General features: G+C 41.4%; 1 protein-coding gene across 1 annotated transcript in view; it reads left to right on the top strand.

Annotated features, from left to right (window-relative positions):
* The window catches only part of APP (amyloid beta precursor protein), a 217,069-nt gene extending 202,845 nt beyond the window's left edge, over positions 1-14,224 (top strand). Inside the window, exons 15-17 of the mRNA XM_084283723.1 lie at positions 2,715-2,815; positions 6,026-6,172; positions 13,283-14,224. Coding sequence (XP_084139849.1) covers positions 2,715-2,815; positions 6,026-6,172; positions 13,283-13,384 — 350 coding nt within the window. The 3' untranslated portion in view covers positions 13,385-14,224. The remainder of the gene's footprint in view (positions 1-2,714; positions 2,816-6,025; positions 6,173-13,282) is intronic.
* The last annotated feature ends 2,682 nt before the right edge of the window (positions 14,225-16,906 follow it).

Raw genomic sequence — 16,906 nt, 5'->3', positions numbered from 1 at the left:
AACATTAAATATCCCTTCCCTTTTATTGCGCACTCAGAATTTGTATATCCTTCTGCAGTTCTTTGCAGCTGGTTTTACTTTGACTATTTTATTTTTTCTCAATAAACTTTGTCTCTGCACCATTCACTCCCTTACCAGATCACTTTTACAAATAGCACAGCACAGATCCTTGTGGGACCCTGCTGGTAACTTTCCTCCATTGTGAAAAATGGCTGAGTGTTTACACGTTGTTTCGTCTCTTAATTAGCTGTGGGAAGTCACGTAGGACTTTCCCTTTTAATCCTTGCCATCTCAGCTTCTGCCACAGCTTTGATGAGGGATCTTCTCAACCTCTTTTTGGAAAGCAAGATTCCCTGTAAGCCAACTCATCTTTCCCATGTCCTTGCTAGCTTGTTAGTGACCTCCAAGAGATTCGGGAGCAGGACTTCTCTCTACAAAACACAAATTGTTTCCTTACCAATGTATTTCATATATGTATGTATATGCTCTAATCAATATTTGTATCTTAAATGGATCTGCCAGCTGTATCATGCAAGTTGAGCAGTTTCCGAGGTCCTTGCTTTGGGGGAGTTTCCTCGAGGTGGTTTGCCCAGCACGTTTGAGGGGCAGCCGGTGGGGCCATGGAGAGCAGCAAGCACCAGGGAGCCCACCGCCTCTTCAGCTGCTTCAGCCACGGGCAGAGAACCAATTCCCAGGAAAGCCCTTTCCCACCAGATATTTAAACTATGCGAAACACTGCTATTCTACTCTTGTTTTCCCCCTTTTAATTCTAATAACAAAAAGACAGAAGGTTTGAAGAGGTGAGCCTCAGTGTGGCCAGATACACATTCTCATTTTCTTCACTTCCTGTTGACGCAGGTGTAGGGGCTATTTTGAGATGATGCTCAAAGGAGAGTGAATTGTGTTCTTAGTTTGGAAAACTAACCATAGCTGCTTCAAGTATAGAAAATTAAACCTCTTTTCAGGCACCATGTGGGTTTTATTTCCTTCATCTTCATTTCTTCCTGCGTGTCATTGACAGAACATCATGGTTTGTTTTCAAACTGCAGTTCCTTAAGTACTCTACTGTTCTTGCATTTAGAAATGGCCTCGCATATACATGTCATAATATACTTGTCAGTAGGGTAATGTGGCGTCAAAAATCGGATGCTTAATAAAAGAAGAAAGGTCTTTTAAGGAATAAAACATTCCTTAAAAAGAAGACACTTACTAAGGTAGAATTTATGGGGCAGTCAGACTCTTCAAGAAAATAACCATAAATACTTTACCACATGAAGTTTATTCTTGTTTTCACCTTTGTATGCAAGGAAAAAAAAAAAAAAAGAGAGAGAGAGAGAAAAAAAGAAAGATCAATGCCTTAGAATGAGATTGTAAGTACAGTCTGGAGAAGTTCTTGGGAAGGTCTGTTCTCACCTGTCTCATAGTATAAAATTAAATAAACATTTAATGGAAAAAAATGCTCATTCAAAGGCAATAAAAGGGAAATAATGCTTTAATTCAGTGTTACTTCAGATTGTGGCACATGGAAGTCTTCAAGAATTTCTTGAGTGTCCAGAGTGGTGATGGAGCACAAGAGCTGTCAGTAGTGCTGAGAATTTTAGAAGAGATTTTCCCTCTGCATCAAAGCTTAAGGTCAGCCCCAATATTAAGAATCAGTTGGGGCAATAAAATGCTAAAATAAATATAGACAAGGAATGTGAAACAGTTTGTCCTTATCACATTAGACAGGGTGAGGAAATAACTGCTTATAAACACCATGCTTCTGCAGTGTTTGTGCCTCCAAGAAATGTAAATGTCAGTCAGTTGCACTGAGAAGGAAAATAACCAGCTATGTGAATATCCATATGTTCTCTACAAGCCAGAGACAGCTTTTCAGGACAAAACATTCAGAGATACACATAGAGGATGCTCAGCTGTTATATGTCTGGTTCGTTCTCTTAAGGCTGTTTTCCAGGAGGAAATCCTGTCCTTCTTTTCCAGTTAGGCAAGTGCAACATCTCCCCTTCACAAAGAACAGGACTGCAAACTATAATTAAAAGCACTGCAAGATGTGATTACTTGGTTTACTGTATCCGTCTAATCAAGAGACGGAGTTACCATGTCTCAGGCAGAAGTCAGTTCTGAGCAGCCTGAAATATAAAAACAAATAAGAACTCTGTAAACTGCACCAACATAGTAAGAGGTTATTTAGGCATGTTTGCGCATACGATACAGGCTTGCAAGAAACAAGAAAATAAAATATCTGGGGTTTCCCACCTCACACCATGGGTATGTGTTTTTTTTTTTCCCTCACAGCAGCCTGAGCTTAGGGAGGAGAACAGTTTTGGCCTGAACACTAAATTTTCTTGACATTGCTAAAGAGGCTGTCAGAGCAGATCTGCCTGCATCCTGTGAGCCAGTTCAGGAGATCGCTGTTGGTCCCCAGCAGCTTAATTCTTGCTGTGTTTTGTACTGAAAGCCTTTGATACTTGTACCAACATAGCTGCAGTGAATTAAGAAATGTTAACAGGGGAGAAATTTTACCAGCTCGTTCTGTGCCACCTCAGTGACTGAAGCACCAGATGTACCTCACATTCCTCCCAGTTCCCTTTCACGCTGCATCACACCTCCTCCGTGTGAATGATACCATTGCTGTGTGCCCTCGTAGTGGTGGAGGTAAGCAGAGGGTAACTGAATCGATGACTTTAACCAATTGTCCTTGCGGTGCAATGCAGGTTCTGGGTTGACCAATGTTAAAACAGAAGAGATATCTGAAGTCAAGATGGATGCAGAGTTCCGACATGACTCAGGATATGAAGTGCATCATCAAAAGCTGGTGAGTGAACAAATGGTCCTTTCTGCATGGTGTTATGAATTGCTGATTAAATCCTGAACGTGTGGGTCAAATACAGCTGTGTTTCCCCTGAGTGATGTGGATGCTGAAATTGCCAGCAGAAAGGTTCCATGTGAACAGATGATGATTCTTCTGGTTCTCTCTTAAATGGAAGTAAAGCTGGAGTAATTTCAGCAGAGAAGATAGAGAGCCATTAAGTCTCACGTGAGAGGAAATTCTGGCCTTCCTCTCCTTGCACTGCCATGTGGTCAGATGTGGTCATTTGGGCAACACCTGTCTGTCCCACTGTCTGTCTGTCACTCACATAACTGAAGAGAAGAGATACAGAAAAAGGAAAATGCTTAAAAATAAGTTAAAACAAACAAACAAAAATTCATGGAAACACAGCATGGTGCAGCAAGAACTAGTGTAACACCATTTCAGGAATAGATTCTTTTTCTGTCAAAACAGACAGAGGTGATGCATGAAGGAGCTGAACTCCATGGAGCGTAACCTCTGGCAAGATCCCGTTCTTTGGGATAAGAGGATACTGGCCTTAATTTTGTCTGTCTGTCAGTCAGTTGCACTGAGAAGGAAAATAACCAGCTATGTGAATATCCATATGTTCTCTACAAGCCAGAGACAGCTTTTCAGGACAAAACATGTTTTGTTCTGTAAGGTATATTAAATTATTAACAGATTAAGGGCAAATAGGAGCAAAACACTATTCCTCCTTTGAACTGTGTTTCTTATGAACACAAAAATAACAACCAAAAGCAATGGAAGTAAGAATAAGCATCAGTTCCTTAATAAGTAATGAAGAACCCATACAGCAGCGTTAGCTGTAAACCTTTTCTGCTTTCTCTTTTGTAAAGGTATATTACATGATGAGATTTCAGTTCCGTGACTTTCTATATCCTGATATTAAACTTGAAAGCTTTTTTTCTTAATATATTCTTAAAGCTAAGTAGTGCTGAAAATTAAAATTAGCATGGGACTTAAATTTGCATTTGAACTAGGCAATCACTGTGTGAAAAGATATTCTGCCATCTCTTTGATGCTGAGAACTGAGAATTCCCAGTTTGATGAGCTAATCCAAAATGCATTAGCACTAATTTGGGAAATTCTGACGTGCTTAGCTCAGATGAGTTAAACACCCTGGTGGAGTAAACCCATGCAAGTTTACTGAAGGGAAGGAACTTGCAGAAATGCATTTTCAGCCACGTGCTCGTTAGTTATCGATCCTGTGTCACATGCACTTCCCCGCAGCGACCTTTAACGTTTAAGTGGTTTGATGCAGGCACTTTGGAGCTGCCAACTGCCCTTCCTGTGGTAGCTGATGGGGAGTGCATTGTAATCCAGGCACCCGGGCAATGCACATCAGCCTTAAAGTGGGACCTTTCAAGCTTTTTGAAGCATTTAATGCCGTGCTTCTTACTGATAGCTACAACCATTATTTAAAAATCAGCAAGCTGTCCTCTCGGTTATCTGTTCAATTGAGACTGAGCAAGGAGCCCAGTGTTGTCGAGAAAGTGCTGTAATGATGCCTTACAGGGCATTGCTTGTTTACTGTGTGCCATATCCTAGCTGATGCCCTTCTCCATTAGCTTTAATTCAAAAGCAGTAAGCAGAAAATACTTTCATCTGTGTTTTCTTCTGTGCCCTGGAAAGATTTACTGAAACAGTCTCCTTAGGATATTGCTTTGAATTCAGCTGTGCATTGCATTTCATATGGAAACTATTGAATTGGTCTGAAATTGCAGTTCTCTCTTTGTGGGTGCTCACGTTTTAGCTGTACATTAAGTTGATTTTCATGACTCAGAATGCTTCAGGCCTTCCTCTGTTGCACATATATATTAGCTGGGGCATTTCACAGGGCTCTGAAATAATGTGGTAAGGTTCATTCCTCTGCAGGTAAAATTGAGAGAAAAAATTATTACTTCACATGAGCTTATGCCAATACTGTCCATTGTGTGTACTTTGCAGTGAATTCTTAACTTTGCTTAAATGTATTTCTTGCTTACAACTAGGAACAATATAAATATTTATACTGCGTGTTTTAATACCTCTCCAAGGAAGATTGTGTTTCTTAAAGACTGCAAATGTTATACAGCTCATTATAATTCTCAGCTGGTTTCCTGCTTCCCTCTGCATTTTGGTTAAATGCTTGTCAAAGTATTTAGTCTTTCAGAGTGAGGTAGTCTTACAATTCTGTGAATGTGATTTATTCTCTAATCCTTTTTGCCTATTTTAGTTAAAAATAATAATAATAAAAGCCTAATATTGACAAGCAGACAAAAGGCTTGTAAAACATTCATGAATGTAAAATAAAGCGGTGTATACAAAAGGGGACAGTGAAAACAATTGTTCACATTTCATACCTGGTCCTGTTGCTAAAAGGCAGTCTTACTGAATGCATCGTAAAGGTTCCTGCTGTTTGCTGATTTGGCTTACCAGTACCTATGATTTAAGTGGATCTTCTCTGTTTTTCACTCATGAGTCTCACATGAGTACTGTCACCGTGCAGGTATAGCTCATTCTCCCTTTGCCCTGCAAAATGTCAGTGCATCCCTTGCTGGTCACGTAGATCGGCGTGCTCATGTTTGTTGGACTCACATTTCTTTGGTGTGAGAATTTACTCCTTCCTGGTTGTGTGCAAGTTTCACTGTTATCCTGAAGGTCTTCACCACTCCTGTATTGAAATGCATCAGATGTAGTCCAAACAAGCTGAACAGATGCAGATTTAGGAGCATTTTGATGATTCACATTTGAAATATAAAGACAACTGTATGCTCCCTGGTTACTTCTACACAAGAATATCAGTCATTTTGCAGTTGTCTTGATTTGCTTACCAAAAAAAATAAATAAAGAAGCCACTACTCTCACACTTCTGTTGTCTCTAAGTCCCATGTAAACCGGAGACACAGGGATGATCTTTCCCTTTAACCACAGCACTGCTACACCACAGGCAAAACAAATTTCCTAAATTGCTTCTGTACTTCTTCTCCATCTGTGAGAACTTTGTGGTAATCCACAAAATCCAGGTTTGATTGATTAGAATCTGTACTGTTTAACTACTGAATCTGTACTGTACTGTTTACAGTACCGTTTAACTACTGATACTTCACTAGGCTTTGTATTGTTGTGGCAGCTGGACAAGGTAACAAAATACTTGTTTTTTTATTGGCCACCTTTCTTTATTTTTCTTTGTAGGTGTTCTTTGCTGAAGATGTGGGTTCAAATAAAGGTGCCATCATTGGACTAATGGTGGGAGGTGTTGTCATAGCAACAGTGATTGTCATTACTTTGGTGATGCTGAAGAAGAAGCAGTACACATCTATTCATCACGGGGTTGTGGAGGTAAGAAAAGACCACCAAGCACAAATGGTGCCATGTGCAGCAGTCAACACACCGCTCCATAAACATATTTACAAACAAAGAAACCACTGCTTTGGCTAGCCTTATGTTCAGAGTCTGAGAGGTTGCATCTAGCTGAGTGGAATTAAATTGCCTCATTTTGTAAACTCAGACACAATATAAGCCATGCTAAGTTGGATGCAAAACCACAAAAATTTATTCTGGAACCATCCCAGACCAATCACTTTGTAATGTAAAAGTTCATTTTATAGGAAATTTTACAGCAGCAAATGGACAGATACTGCACAAGAGGAAAAATCTGTTTTTACTGTTGGTGGGAGTTCTCACACACAGAGTTTTCTTCATTTACTTTGCAAATAAATGTTTGAGGCAGGTCTTCTGTGGATTGTGTTGTATACTACAAGGATTTTCCCTATACAGATACTTTATTACTTTTTGTTCTCTAAACAAGATTTAACTTCACTACCAACAGCTTTTGATTTATGGTTAATGTAAAACTCATAAATTTGAGAAACACAAATAAAATATAAGACTCCTATATGGGATTTTCAAGATGAAAACCCATGTCTCTTCCCAATCTACCAAGTAGATTTGTGGTCAATTTACAGTAATTCAAAATACCTCACCTCTTGCTTGGTTTTAGGAGAGTATCTCTATACATAGAAAAACTTAAATTATGAGAACTGGAAGAGGGGTTTGTGTAACATTTTACCCCTTGTGTATTGATACCTGTTTTCCCATGTGAGTTTCTGGTTTGCAGGTAGTACTTAGATTAGCCAGCACCTGAGACATTTATGCTTTTATCTTCCAAAGCTGGCATTTTAAATTTTTGATTGAAAAAAAATCTTACTCAAGTCCACAGTTATGTTGGTTTTACCCTGAGCCAAGTGAACTTTGCATTGATCTTCCTGGATACATATATGCTTCGTAATGCATGTATCCCATTGTCTGGAGCAATGAAGGGTCTTAAAAATGTTTGAGCAAGCCTTTGTCTTCAGCCTGTGTTTGCATGTTCCTGTGTCCTTGCTGTGGTTGCCTACATGGTTTGAAACCTTTTAAAGAGATGTGGTCAGAAGAGCAGTGATGGCTTGGGGTGAGATTTGAGCACACAGCCATGCAGAATTTTAGACCTCGCTGGAGAAAATAGCAAGCAAGAATCTCAGCTTTAACTTTCCATCTGAGAACTTCCAGCCCATTTTGTAGAAAATTCAAATGGGTTTTAATTCTAAACAACCGAGGTGATTGCTGCTGTCAGCGGTTGTATGTCAGCTGAGGCGTGAGGTCGAAGTCGGTGTGCTTTCCTGCCAAAATGGTTTTTCTGGGTGCTTGACACAGAGCTGAACAGAGCTCACTCACACCAAGCTGCCACCCAGAGGTGGTGGAAGGGAGCTCCTTGCTGTGCACTAGCGTCACCTCACCCTCCTTTGAGTTTAGTGACAACAATAGGTCAGGAGGCTCCTTAGGCCAAAGCCCTGAATCGGACATTGAAGGTGGACATATCGCTATTGCAGTATGACCTTAAAATTTCAGGTAGGTTTCATCTGATGGAGTGACATGGAGAAAGTAATCAAAGATTCTTACAAGCTTTCTTCAGTGACAGTGAACTTGGAAATGCTGGATTAGAAATAACATGCCCAAGGTGAACAAGTAATTCATGTCAAAATGACAGCATCACTTAGGGAAGCTAACAAGAATATTAGTTGATACATAGTACTGCACCATAGATGGTGTTTCCTTGTAGATTTGCTGCATTGTGATTCGCATCAGTAGGTAGGATTGATTCTTCATTCTGCCAGACCTGCTCTGTGGTCTTGGCAGACTGCATAGCTTCACTGTCTCGCCTGCAAGAAAGGCACAACATCTGTTTTTGTCCTAGGTTTTTCTAGCATGCACTTAGAGAAAAACAGAAAACATAAAAAGCACCCAAAGACCCATTTTAAATAGATGTTTAATATTAAAATGTCCTCAAAATTAAGCCGTTCCATTTGAGAGGGGATTAATTTATCTTTAATGTGCCATGCACAAAAAGCACAAAGGAGCAAAACCACTTGATGTAAAAATAACTGTACATGAGTCCTAGGTTGGCTGAGTATGTTTTAACAAATCTAGCAACCTGTTTGTTGCATGTCAGAAGTTACTGCGAGAATTTAAGTCTGTGATAATGAATGCAAAATTACAAAACAAGTCCTGTTCCACTTATATTCTTATCTTCCAAAAAGTCAAGTCTGACTAAGGCTTGTTCTCCTTTCCCCATGGTTTCTTTAACAAGAGTCATTACTGAAAATCCTGTTAGCCTTTTTTGAAGTCCTAAGGAGGAACACACTTGTCCTATTTTGAAAAGGCGTCATAATAATTTTCTCCAAGTCTGACAATATAAATGTTTCAAAGTGGTTCAGCCTCCCCAGGAAATGGACTGCCACAGTTAAGTAAATAAATGACTGAGTGGTTGAAAATTGCTTACTCTATGTGCACGTATGAGCTCCAGCAGACATTTTCAAGATGGCTTTTGCTGGTGCCCCCACCCCAGCTGTCTGCAGGAGATTGCTTCCTCCATAATAGCAGGTGGAAAAAGGAGAGGTTCTCACCTCCTGTGCTCCAGACTGCAGCCGAATGTCTCAGCTCACCCTCTTTTGGTATCTCATTTTTGAAGCTCATTTGTTGTCTGTCACAGAGGCAGCACTTCCAGCAGCAGCAGCTTGTGGGGGGAGGCAGTCAGTGATGCAGCAGCACAGAAGCCACTAAAATTACCACAGGACTCTCCAAAGTCCATCTCTCAAAGTCCGATCTGCAGGTGTGCGCTAGGCAGTGCCCATTTACCAGCATTTAGACAGCAATGTTGTGTTCATTGCATCTCTGAGAGCTGCCAGCACATCCTGTCCGGGATTTTGGTCTGCCCGTGTGTGTAGAGAGAGGCAGCATCTGAAATTAGCTGCAGTCTTGCCATCTTCCCGACTCCACACCAGGGTTTTCTGTGTGAAAGATTTATAGGCTAGAGCAGAAGGAGATAGATGGGCAGTCTTAAAAGAGGTTATCTACCTGACCAAGCTGTTTTCTCAAGAGAAAAGAGAAGTGTCTAGGCTGCTTCTCTGCAGCATGGAAGTACCCACACCTCTTAAATGCTGTGTTTAACTCCTGCCACCTCCATAATGGGTGCAAAAAGCTTCTTGAAATGGTAAAGGGCTTTAGTGATTTACTGACAAGGAGATAGCCAAGTTAAAGGCATGTAGGTTGACAGAGCAATACTTAGGACAAAGGTTGTAGGAAAAGAGAGGAACAGTTTGGCACAGCTGAAATGGGTATAAGCGAGTGGAAGAGAAGACATGCAGGGTGAGCAGCAGTGCACGTACGTTGGCAGCGAGATGGATTAGCCTGTGGCAGTCAGCTGCAGGAAAGAGAGGGAGTGCTACAATCCAGTCATTTTAAAGGCTAAAGGGGAAATTAAAAAAAAAAAAAAAAAAAAAAAAAAAAAAAAGACTAAGATTGCAAGTGGAAGCCTCAATAAATCCCTTTCATCTATAAATGCCATATTTCAGAGGTTATTGGACTTCCACTGTGAACCAGTTTATCAAAGTGCAGCTTTTTGATACATAGCATTGTGCAAGGATGTTAAAAATTCAGTTTGATTTCCACCATCCTTCTTCCGTTCCTCTCCCACAAGCAGGTTATGTTGTGTGCTTATCATATCTTCTAGTCCTGAATAAGAAGTGATGAGTGGGAGGCTTAAGCTAAACCAGGTTACAGAGTTCAGCACAGTGTTGTTTGGAGCTTAAATAGGAAGAAGTGCAGCACAGGTTCTGGCACACCCCTGCTTTGCATCCCCATCCTAGTGGGATGAGCCTCCCAAAAGAAAAACACTCTCAGGCATGTATTGATACACGGTGATGTGTCCCCGTTTTCTCAGCCCCAGTGCTTCATATTACACTAATTTTATGCTAGAAGGGAACCTGTGGGGTTAGCTGTGACCTGTGAGGCTGTCACTTCTCGATGTGGACAAGCACCGGATAATCCATGGCACAGCGTTACTGTGCTCAGTGTGCTCAAATACTGCTGACCTGATGTCACAGCAGCCCAGTCGAGAGTAAAAGGAAGGGTGGCTTTTCCCGTGCGTCTGCATTGTGTCCTTAGTTTCTGCAAGTGCTAAAAAAGGCTGCAGGAACACTTGCAATTTCCCCTGCTTTGTTCTTCTGTTTCCTTCGCAGCCGCATTAGTGACAACAGCAGTGGCAGCAGATGGCACGCGGTGACATTGTCACAATGGAAATAGTTAATGCTGTTAAATTTGCGTGGTCCTCAGGGCACAGATTAGGCCTTTTATGTGTTTGTACAAGAATATTAGACCCTGCTGCTGGTACAGCGATGAAGCGTTCACTTGAAAACACGTGGTCTGCAGCAAGGTGATAGCATCAGCAAATTGCCAGAGACTGATTCGCGGCACATGGTTGTGGACAGTGTAAAAAGTTGGTAGCCCGCAGAGAAAGGACGTGTAACACAGCAGGACGCGCCCAAGCACCTGGAGATGCTCGCAGAGGCAGTGCTGTGAGCTGCAGCAGGTTTGTCACCGCCTCGCACCCACGCTCATATCTGCCCTCTCGGGGCTCCCCGGGGAAGGGAGGCCACGAGGGAGAACAGCAGGCACAGGCACGGCTCCATAACACGAGTGCTGCTCAGCCAGTGCTTGTACACAAGTGTCCTGGGGACTTGCCTGTGGAGGCTGAAGAGGAGATGGGCTGTGAAATCCCCAGGGGTTCGTGGATTGAAACGACTGCTGACAGCCACGCTGAGCACTCAGCGCTCGCATGGGCTGGCCAAGGGAAACTTGCATTTTGTCCACAGAAAACAAAAAGTTTCTTCTGTCATTTCTGGAAAGGAAGAGAGGCAGGGAAAGAAGAACACGATTTTTTTTTACCCCAATTTCTAGCATAAGGGAAATCTGGAAAGAACTGTTGAAAGCAAGAGCGCCATCTCCCTATCCAGTATCTCACTGCCTGAGACCGTGCTGCAGGAGGTGAAGAAATTGGTGTATTTTGAGTTTATCGCATAAAGGAGTTACTTCATGCAAATCCAAAAACAAATAAGCAAATGAAAAAAAAACACACCTTTGAACAACAATGTTTTAAGAGGTCAAGTTATATTGCAGAATAGGAAACACAGGAAGCCCTGTGTTAGCTCAGCCCAGTGACCTTTCCTACCGGCCCAAAATAAGGGCTTGCTCTCAAGTGTGGGACTTCTAGCTATAGCGAGTTTTGCACTAGCTTGCAAGTGAAAACAGTATGTGATCCTTAAAGTTGAGTATTTCACAAAAATATGTAATTTTTGCACAAGAAAGAGATTTGATTGAAAATCTAATGCTGATTGGGAGTGCAACTTGGGCATTGGAACATGGGTAAGATTTAGATGGGACACAGATAGGAAAATGGATCAGATTCAGGGTTAGCAGCTGATCTGAGCAGTCAGATACACTTGCCACACACAGAAGCATTTCCTCTTTTAAGTAATAAATGAAAGACCATCAAGACATAAAATGGCTCTGAGAGGAGCCATTTTCTGGTGTTACTGCAGGGAAGGTGGTGCGGTAGTACAACATACCACAGTAAAGGAATGGCTACAAAAGCAAGTTGAGCAGCTTGCATTTGTCCCAAGCTTGGAAGAACACACCTTTCATCTGTCTCCAGAGTATCAAGTAACAACTTATAGATGGCCATACTCTGCCCTCACCAAGTTGAGTTATCTCCAGTATTGTAGATTTTAAATGAGTATCAAATAAAACTACTTTACTTTACTTTTTTTTATTAAATGGCTAGAGTAAGCTTACCTGCTATGTAAGACGTCTTGAGATAATACATTTTCCATTATCCAAAAGGTTATTTTTATGCTAAGCTATAATGGCTATTTTTCCAAAAGGTCAGTACTTACAGAAATCCCCAGGAAAATGTTCATACTCAGTACTTTAGCCTAGAGTCTTAGGCACCTTCTCAATGCTAAATTCTTGACAGTGCAAAATTTAGTTTTTATCTTCTGTTTTAAGAGCTATCAAACATTAGAGATAAGAGAGCAAGTAAAACAGCTTACAAGCAGACTTTCTTAGCTGTGTTTTAATAGATGGTTAGCAAGATAGCCAGGATATGGTAGGTTTTGAATACACAACAGCTACTGAGTTCATACAGAAGAGGCAGAATACCTAATTAATATTTAGAGTCTGTTGTCACCCACTCTAATTTGATGGAGTTTTATATTACTGAAATATTCAGTGAAGAAAGGAAATAATTTGAGGAGCTGCAAGTATTAAATGGAGAAGTCTTGACTGAGCTTTCTTTATGCCCATCTTCCAAGTAATCAAGAAAGGTCAAGTTTTGTTAAGTAGAAATACTTAAACAGCACAGACATGGCAAGCTTTTTGTCACTAAACTAAATACGACCTTGAATCCAGAGAAGTTCAGTTTCAGCGAGTGCATCAGGCAATTTGCTCGCTTTCTGCCTGGCTACTCTGGCTACTCTTTTCCTTCACACCCTCATTTTATTTTTGCCAGTTAATTTTTAATGGTCTTGAGACCACAGCACTTGCAACTGATCTGAGAGTACAATATAGACAGAAGGCATCCTCCGACCACTTACTTCAGCTTCTTCTATTATTTCATCAGCTTTTTCTTTTCATTAGAGATCCAGTTCATTCCTAGTATGGATTCTTTATGTGTCCTAGGAGAAAAAATGTAATAATGGGGGACTAGCAGGGAGATGCAAACCGTATCTCCTTTTTTAATTTGCAGCATAACATGTTTCCTGAACCAGACAACAAAATCCAAAGGTGGTATTGCTGAGTTCGGTCAGCTAGTTTTGAAGTCCTAGCAAAAAGATAGGTTGCAAACTTGTTCCTGTTGCCTTATCTTTTCCTCTATCCAAAAAGTGAAGCGTGACTGTCCAAGCTAGATGGGACGTCTCTCGCAAGTTGCTCTTTAAAGCTATTGCATTTTAGAGGATGCTTTCTGCCTGAATGCATATGGGGGTACAAAGCATGCCTGATGGCCTAGTGAGGAAGCATGAGATGTGCTGTGAAATTAAGCAAAAATCTGAGCCTGGTTTCTCCTTCTCATGACAGGTGGATGCTGCAGTGACACCAGAGGAGCGCCACCTTTCCAAGATGCAGCAAAATGGCTACGAAAACCCCACCTACAAGTTCTTTGAACAGATGCAGAATTAGGACACCACAGCAGCCTCATGAGTTGGACAGCAGAATGATTGCTTCACTGCCCATTGGTGTTCAGTTATAGAATAACGTGGAAAGAAACAAAAACACTCTGTTTTATTATTTACTCATTATCGCCTTTTGACAGCTGTGCTGTAACACAAGTAGATGCCTGAACTTGAATTAATAAAATCAGTAATGTATTTTCTCTCTCTTTCTCTTTACATTTCAGTCTTTACACTACATTATTAATGAATGTTTTTTGTGTACTGTAAAGAGTTTAGCTGTATTTAACTAGTGCATGGATAGATTCTCTTTCCCAATTATTTATCATGTAGCTCCTTAGCCAGTTGTATATTATTCTTGTGATTTGTGACAAAAATTAAGTCCTAATTGAAATATGCTTTAAGAATTGATGGGGGATGCTTTCTGTGTCTGTGGGGTTTAGCTGCTTCTCTTTGCTGAGCGTTTTTTTCTCACTATGCATTTTAAAGTAAAACAACATTTTTTAAAAAGTATTCCAGATGAGTTATTGAAATTCTTTTCCTCTGCAGTTGCATTTTATTGTACAGATTGTTGCTCCTGCTGTATTAGTGACGTAGAAATCATGGGAATACACATTTGTTTCTTTGTGCCTGTTTTATGTGCACACTTTAGGCATTGAAAGGTAAACCTTATTTTCTTTTCCATGTATCTTTTTTGGATCTTAAAAAATATTAAAAAGAATCCCTGTTAATTGTGAGCACTTCTGGGGGGGGAAAAGTGCCTGCTGGTCGAAAATTAACAGGGATCCTCTGCAGGATGATTGTACAGAACCATTGCTTATGAATTGATAGCTTTCTACACTGTGTTACATAAATAAATTAAGAAAAAAAACTTTTGGGCAAGAGTTTTCTTTGGAAGGCAGAATACAAAGATTTTGAAAGCTACTTAAACCGGGAACATCGTGTGTTCACCCCAGGAGAGGGATGGGAAGGGATTTTCCTATGAGGATGGTGGCGCTCAGTCAGATCAGAGCAGGAGGAAAATGTCAGTGAGACATGGTGGGAGAGAGAGGCACTGACAGTGTGCAGGAACCCCTGCTGCAGAGCCCACTCACCAGAGGAGGGGGTTGAATAGACCTGGAGAGCTCCAAGGTGGTCTCTGTACCCAGCTCATGGCGAGAACCGCTCAGGCTGAGCTTGGAGGTGGTGCTGGAAGTTGAGCTATGGAGTAAAACTGGAGGTGCCTATTACATGAACCAGGAAAAGGTAACTTGTTTCTCTCCAGAAAATGGGTTAAACGAGGACTTAAGAAACAGATAAAAATAGACTAATGACAGAAAGATGTATCTCACAAAAGCCAGAAGGCAACTCAATTTGTCCGCAGGCAACAGCAGCCTCTTTTCCAGCATCACCTGCAACGTTTGTCCTCATGGTGAGAAGCGTGGCAGCAGTGGGGCTGCACAGCTCAGGTGAGTGCAGCCTCACTGCAGACCTCATTAAGACAGACACAGTTTCCAACCCTGTTGCACTTACTTGTCCCTGATCCCTGTCCATGAGCTTCCACACAGCCTCGCTTGTTCAGCTGATCCACCCACTGGCCCAGGACACAGCCGTGCTGACCAGGAGGGCTGTTTGTGCAGCGAGGAACAACCCAGGCAGGTCCTTCATAAGCCACCTGCTAGGGTTCAAGAAGAACGGGCACTTGCTGCTCTGCACTAGCAGCAGAGCTGCCTGGTGTGCATCACCAAACAGGGGTGTTATTCCCTTTGCTCTCCCATCCCACTATACTGAGGGAATTCATTGCAAGGAATCAGGGCTATGGGAATGGTTGGTGTTATTTCGAGACCCTTTGGTACCAGGATTTCATAAAGAATTTGCAGATGTCCTTTGTTTCACAAATATTTAGGGTTAATCTCCTATCTGCTATTGTAGATCTCATTATATAGGTCACATGTACCCCCTGGAAAGAAATACATAAGTCTGTCTTCTGTGCACTGGTCCAGTATCGTAGGAAAAGATTCCACTTCAGGGGGAAGGCAGGATATAATTCAATTTAGTGCAGTCTCATTAAAGGAGCATTATCAAAATTCCTTTTAGGAGAAGCTAGAGTAATCCCTAAGATATAGAGGGCCACGAGCCTTTGGAGCAAATCCCATTTATAATAGCATAATACCGTGCAATCCTGGTTATAGAAAAATGCAATTTCTTCAAACAGTAATTGCCAGACAGTGAATTTGATGCTGTGGGGTTATTTGTCCAGTGAGACTTTGGTACTGCTCTTTCCACTCATGGATCAACTTTTAATTAATCACAGTTTTACTGCACTGATCAATCAATCAGTTTTTACAATTCTCTCCACATATGCACACTCTTGAAAGAAAAGCAATAAAGGCACACCTTGACACGCATGTAAAGCATAGGAAGCAAAGAAAGTTCCTGAAACTTCAACACTAACACTCCTGCAGTTGCTGCAAGCCCAAAAGCAATTTATCACAGTTCCCAGGTAATAGCAGCAGCCTTCTTTCTGCCTGTCTCTAGCTGTGCAAGCTCCTTATTGTGGAAAGATTATATTAGAAGTGAATAAAAACAGTTTGACAGGCTCATAAAGCAGAAAAGCTGACAGAGAGAGGTAGCTGAGCACCTCAGTTTCTTGTGCAGGATGGATTGGGTATCAGCTGCTCCAGCAATAACTGAGCAGGGCCATTTGCATGCAGCTATGGGCTGCAAACAAAATTCCATTCCCCAGACCTAAGGAAATTATTCTTGGGGAAAAAATAAATAAAATAAGCATATCCCTGGCTGTTGAGCTGATACATTTGATAGGGAAACTTTTCTAGTCATTTTGACAGAACCAGGTTATGGAGCACTCGCAGGCGTGGTTTGATCAGCAGAGCTGGGGCAGAGGGTCCCAACTACAAGGTGGTCTAGGAAAAACAAACCTAGGGCTGGTGTTGCTCTTACTGAGAACCACCTGCAAGCAGCTGTGTTTTCCATTAGATGTGTCATAACCCTCACACAGCTCCATCATCTCCGTCCTCATTACTGCACTTACCAAAGCAATTTTAGTGCCGCCGCTGTGTGGCCTAACAGCTCACGTTTATTGTTTAAACTAATGGATTTTGTGGGTGGTGGGTAAACTGGGTGTTAAAATGCCTTTAAGCAGCAAGATTGAAAATATCCTCATGGCAGATGAGAACGGATTACAAACAACACCATGATCAGCATCCTGGTTGTGTTTCCATGCAATTTCTCTGCCACTCAGAATATGAGTGTCTCTGCTCTGCCAGCAAAGGATGTCTTTGCCGCTTTGTCTTGCTGCTGCCCTGCAGTTCTCCACCTTCTGCCCCACCGTCTTCCTTGAAAAAGTCAATGCTAAATCATTCCCGCAACCTTCCATGGTCCTGGGAAATTTATTTGGCAGACAATACAGAAAAATCCTTTAAGCTTCCAAATATAAGTACTGGGTTTTATTTTGAGGTAATAAGGTATTCTGGCTTTAATGGGATTCTTAGTTAAAGTTGAATTTGGACATTGCATTTAAGAACAAGTCTCC

This window comes from Netta rufina (genome assembly GCF_964035555.1).
Source record: "Netta rufina genome assembly, chromosome: 1".
In the NCBI taxonomy this organism is placed as follows: Eukaryota; Metazoa; Chordata; class Aves; order Anseriformes; family Anatidae; genus Netta; species Netta rufina.
Note: the sequence above shows the minus strand (reverse complement) of the source record. Positions and strands in the feature narration are given on the sequence as shown.